At 35.5% G+C, this 6,102-nt stretch overlaps 1 protein-coding gene across 3 annotated transcripts in view; it reads left to right on the forward strand.

Annotated features, from left to right (window-relative positions):
* Ttc7 (tetratricopeptide repeat domain 7) overlaps positions 1-3,106 on the forward strand; it is a 322,742-nt gene extending 319,636 nt beyond the window's left edge. For all 3 annotated transcript variants that reach the window (XM_089093750.1, XM_089093749.1, XM_089093751.1), the window contains exon 12: positions 2,665-3,106. In XM_089093750.1, the coding sequence (XP_088949876.1) occupies positions 2,665-2,797 (133 nt within the window). In that variant the 3' untranslated portion in view covers positions 2,798-3,106. The remainder of the gene's footprint in view (positions 1-2,664) is intronic.
* The last annotated feature ends 2,996 nt before the right edge of the window (positions 3,107-6,102 follow it).

Genomic DNA, 6,102 nt, shown 5'->3' on the forward strand with positions numbered 1-6,102 from the left:
AAATAGTGTTCACTAACATTATGTTTTTGTGTCTTTACTCTGATAAACTTTTTCACAGATTCTAAAATGCTCTTGAAATTTATGGTTGTTTTTTTAGAAGAAGCATAGTCTATAGTGGTCTAAAATTTGAAAATAACTTTTTTGCATTTTTTTTTCTTGTAATTTTTATAGGTTGTGGAGGTAATGGGCCGTTTTGGCCGGAGCCTTGAATACTTGTTCAATGATGTGACTGCTATTGTTCAAATTTCTTTCAATAAAATCCAAAATAATTAAAATTTAATGTCAGGTGAAATTTCTCAGCATCTCCTGACCCAATTCCACAACGATTTATTTTTCTTCTTAAAAATAACAGCCAATTCGAGAATCTGTGGAAAGGTGTATTGGTAAAAAATATGGGTTATGCTCGAAAATTAAACATAACTTATTTTCTGTGAAGCTCGGGGGTAGCTTATTTTCAATAAGGAAATTCATGGTAAAATTGTATACTGCTTAAGACATTTTTCTAATTGACACTAGGTTGGTAGATCACTTTTTATTTGATCACTAGATCATCTTGACGCATCAAATTATGTACGAGCTGCATTATTGACGCTGTAATTGTGCGCAAGTCTAATTTTAATTGTGCGCAAGTCAGACTCATTATTGAGTCTGTAATTGTGCACAAGTTAGAGTATTTTGTGGATTGGCCATAAAGATCAGGATAGAAAGCGACTTTAACACAAATGAACTTTCTTATTATTACTTGCGGTGAATTACACATTTTTTTTCTAAAAATCTTCGATTAATCGCAGTCGTCCGCGATTAGGGTGGGAGGATGTCATAAAAAAAGATTTAAGGGAAACGGAACTTCCTGGGAGGGTGTAAATAGGAAGGCTTTGTTTAGATTGGGGTGGAATAGGAGCGTGCGTAGCTGTGTTGGCCTCTGGCGGTTTGTGCAGCGGTGAGTTGTTAGTAGTAATAGTAGTTTGATTAATAATCATGGTGATGAACTAGGGGGATTTTTCAAAACCAAGGATTAATTTACCGCGGCAAAATTAGTACTACTACTACTACTAACATTCACTGCAGCACCAAGCTGCCTCAGGCCAACACAGCTACGCACGCTCCTCCTCCATCCCAGTCTATTCAAAGCCTCCCTCTTTACACCCTCCCAGGAAGTTCCCATTTCCTTTCAATCATACCTTATGATATCCTCTTATCCCAATAAAGGATGAACTGCTTTCCGTTTAGCCCTATAGGGCTAGCCGAAAAGGATAATTTTCGGCACTATGTCATCCTTCATTCGTAGGACCTGCCCTAGCCATCGCAACCTTTCTCTCATTATAGCCCTAAAAAGCAAATTTAACCACACTTTTCGTACAGCCTACTGTTTGAAATACGGCCAGCCAGGTACCCAGAACAATCCCTAGGCAATTTCTCTGGAAAAATCTAGCAAATCTTCAACCGTTTTTCAGAGCACCCATGCTTCAGAGCCATACTTGACCACTGTGATCATTATAGCTTCCCATGTTTTAATCTTAGTTTGCAGACTACTTTTACCTCTCCTCCAAATTTGTTTGAACTGTGAAAAACACCCTGAACCTTGGGTATTCTACTTTTCTACTTTTAACATCTTCACTGCTCCCACCGTCTTTACTAATAATACTGCCAAGGTAAGTGAAGCTGTCCACCTGATCAATCTTTTCGGTACCCAACGTCACCTTTTCATCTTCACTTATTCCGAGCCTTCATTCATTTCGTTCACATTTTCATCTAGGATGCTTAAATCATCAGCAGAATCGAAGTTCAGTAGAATTTTTTTCCTCACTTGATTCCGTGGTCTCCATTGCCTTTCCTGTGCTATTTAAGAGAAAATTAATTTATAACGTAACAGGTAGGAGTAGAAATCTGAATTCAAGTGCTCTTTGGATATAGATATGTTTGTAGAAATTGCAATATAATTCCTTCTAAAAATGCCAATGAATTTCTTAGAATTTATAATCTGGCTCATTAGGCTTGTAAAAAGTGACTACCATCTTTCCTGGCCAACAGAGGATGACATCTACTTCCTGACAATTTGCATGATGGCAGGCCCCTAACCCCCCCATTGCAATTTCTGGCTTATCCCTGAAACGAAGATCAGCGGTACCTGTTCGGACTATAGAGTTTAGTGCCGAATCATTTACCTTTGTTTTTCCTGACAAACATTTTTTTTTTACTTTGTTCAACTATAGTGAAGCGAAACAGAGTTTAAATAATTTATTAATAATCTTTAAATAATTTAGTGACTAAAAATTGTTCATAAATCAGTCTTTTTTTTCTTTTTTTTTAACTCAAAATTTTATATATGACTACATATCTGAATATAATCTGTATCAAACTGATATGATTTGCTTACGAAATTACGCCACAGAAAAAAACAATTTAATTATCACTTTTTAAGCACAGAAGTATTTGACAATGATCTTTTTTTTTCTTTCGTTTTAACATAATGTTATAGTTTCTTTTAGAATCTAAAGTCTCCGCCTGAGTATAAATAAATGACAATTTAAACCTTACATTCAAGTGCTATTGTTCCCAGAATTCGGAACGTCACGCTTGGATCTCTGGATTTGTTTCTTGTTGGAGATGGGAAAGGAAACGAAGCCAAATGCAGGTTATTAGTCTAATCTTTCCGCATTGCAGGTATTATCTGGGAGAAGTACTGGAAGCCGAAAGAGATTTCGAAGAAGCCGCAAAGTGTATGGCAACAGCGCTTGATGTTCTACGAACCAGCCCAATTTTGGATTTTGGAATCGTTCCACTTATTTTTGAGTGACAAATTTAAACCTTGAACAACATTATTCCAAATGAAGGTTGTGTGATTCTGTTCTCTCCCCGGTCATCTTCGTAGAAAATAATCGATCAATAAAGCTAGTCTCCTCAACTAGTCTCCTCTAAATCAAACAGGAAAACTTTCAACTTTCAACTTTCAACTTTCAACAGGAAAACTTTCAAACTTTCAACTAGTCTCCTCATTTTCTCTAAATCAAACAGTTCGTGGTAACGAACTGTAAGTAAGGAGCGACCCGGCTCAATAGTAACCGAAACTCTAGAAAATGGAATTTTGATACCAATAGATACATAAAAAGAATCATATTTTTATGCTAATCTCAAATATATAAGTTTCATCAAATCTAATCATACCTATCACAAGTTAAGCACCTGAGAAAACTTGTCCGATTTTCGAAAAAAGGGGGAAACACCCCCTAAAATCTATAAAACCTTGATGAAAATCACACCATCATATTCAGCGTATCAGAGATCCCTACTGCAGAGGTTTCAAGCTCCTATCTTCAAAAATGTGAAATTTTGCATTTTTTGCCAGAAGAAAAATCACGGATGCGTTTTTTTTTTTTTTTTTTTTTTTTTTTTTTTTTTTTCCAGGGGTGGTCGTATCGACCCAGTAGTCCTAGGATATCTTGGCAGGGCTCATTGAAACGGAAATTAAACGCTCTTTACGGTAAAGTTTGACTTTCTCACAACTCTATTTTTTTTAAACAATGAAAAACTTTAGCGCAAAGAGCGAGGCGTTGAGGAGGGGACAGCCCCTTTCATATACGGAATAATTTCTGTTCGTTTTAAGTTTCAATGTCGTTCCTTACTTTCAGTTAAAAAAAACTTGTTTTTTTTATTTAATGGCTTAAAAGAAAGACAAGTACTTATTTGAAAACAATGGACAAGCCTCACGATGCCTCACGTGGCATCTGAATTTCAGATGTTACTTAGGAGTTTCTTTAACCCTAAGCCCGCATACTCATCGTGGCTGAGCTTGTAGCGTTACATCACTGACCCCACCCCAGGCGACCAAAGACTCGATCCTCCCTCCCGAAAGAAATAGGACTGCAAGTCAAGCATGCCAACCGTGATCATTACTCCCTTTGCTTTTTAACCTGCCAAAATAAAATTTATGTAGGCTATTATATGTGCCTTTTAAGTATTTTTTTTTCTTCCAATACTTTTAAATTTTATGTTTTTTTTCGGTGTTTTTAGATTTGAGGTTGTTATTTCGGTTGTTATTGTTGTTTATTTCGGTTATTATAAGAAATATTAGTAAATAGATGATAAAAATGTATTTAGTTTTGTCTTTGCCTTTTTACATAAAAACTTATAAGAGTGGGATCTTCGATGATTTTTTTTTTTTTTTTTTTTTTCTCCGGAAAATCCTCTACACTTCAGGTTTTTTACGTAGGTCTACTGCTTATGGCATTAACAAATTTTAATTTTAATAAACTGGGTAGCGCTACACTCTCAGTGACACTCAAGGCCGTGGGGGTTTTGACCCCCCCCCCCCCGAAATGTTTGTCCGACTCGTAAAAACGTAAAAAATGAAAATAAACAAATTTTGAAGCATTTTATAAAGTTTTTTTTGTGAACTTTTATTTTCAATTTTCTAAATTTAAATTTTCTCAACTGGGCAACAATATACTGCTAGTAACACTAGTCGCTTTTAATTCTTCGGAACGCCCATGCCAAAGTACCTAACACGTAACTCTATTGATTTCTATTTGCTTCGATTTGGATTTTAAAAAGGTAATTTTGATGAGCATACCTCAAAGGCTTCAATGCACCCATTTTCATCATATGAATAAGTTTTACCACCCTTTTAGCTTCATCCTTAGAAGGTAAGATCTTTTGTGAGGTGGTACATTGGATCTTCGAAGATGGGGATTAAAACTACTAGCACCACTGACCGTAAAGCGTCTGGTGATTTCATTAAAAAAGTAACAAATTTAAAAAAAAAAATGGGAATTGATATAATTAATCTACAATACTGTAGGATTAAAACTAAAATCGGCTTTTTTTCAAGAGACATTTAAACTCGAAATTCAGTCAGCAAAAAGTAGTTCTATGTTAGCTTGGGAAAATCTTGCCAGGTTAAGCAGGTTAGTCGACTTTAAGCTGGTAGGCCTACTAGAGACAGGATTTTAACTTCCTTATCTTCCCATGTATTCTATAGTACCTGAATCAACAAGTACGCAACCAATTCGGGCTGTACAAAGTCGCCAACAGTAGATGGCGTTGGAAATTTTTCTTTTCGGCACTAGCGCCAGTTTCACTCAAAAGTTTTCCATAATCTTTTGTATAGGTTGTAAATAGATATAAGTATAACGGTCCAAGCCTGGGTTACGTTTAAGAAATACGATGGTAGGGACAGGATTCTCTTGGGGATGAGATATAAAACATTAGATACTTCTCTTTTGAATTTATTTCTGAGAAATTGTTTCATTTATGGCGCATATACTAACATCTCGGAGAAACAGAGAGTTCACTTTTAAAAAATTTTTGCGGCTCAAAAACGCTTTATTCCTTTTACTGGCTTACATTTCTCACGCTAAAACAACATTCAGGATTCGTGCTCTTTTCACTACCTCAAAATTTGATATAGTAGCAACAAGTATATACACTCCTGAAAAAGGCTTATGCCAGCTGTGCCTCTCACTCAGGCTATCTGTCTTGGCTTTTTCTCCAATTAGCCATGGATTGATGGCAACTTGATTTTAACTATTTGATCAACTATTTGGCCTCTCGTTCTGACATACCTCTAAGAAATAGCGTGGTGGCTTCAGAAATCACGTTACAAAAATAAACCAGTAAAATAAATTTCACCATAACTTTAACTGTAAGAGGTCGAAACTTATTTTTTTCTGGGAATGTGCTTAAGCTTTGGATGACCTGGCTCTGAGCAAGGCTCATTTAATTCAATGATTTAATTTTAGACATGTTCTTATTTAGAGAATATTTTCGCCCAATTTTTGAGGTAAAAAAGACCTGGTACCATAAACTTAGTGTGTGCAAAGAGCAGATAAAGCCTCATAACCAGTGTGGACTCACGTGGAAGCTATAAAAGAGTGTTCAGTAGGCAATTCTTCTGCTATTTAAGTTCCTTTAGGTAGCTGTTTCTCAAGGTAAGGAAAATAAATGTGTTCACTTACTGTAATTTTAGGATAGAATTTATGTCTACTAAGACTTATTCTATAAATAAAATACATACACCGAGTGTAATTTTTTTAATTAAGTACTTTTGTTTATACATATATTTATTGAAAGTGTGTATTTAACAGATATTCTCCCTGCATTCCG

Source organism: Artemia sp. Qi Xiang Cuo, chromosome 8 (assembly GCF_049724085.1).
Source record: "Artemia sp. Qi Xiang Cuo chromosome 8, ASM4972408v1, whole genome shotgun sequence".
Classification (NCBI taxonomy): Eukaryota; Metazoa; Arthropoda; class Branchiopoda; order Anostraca; family Artemiidae; genus Artemia; species Artemia sp. Qi Xiang Cuo.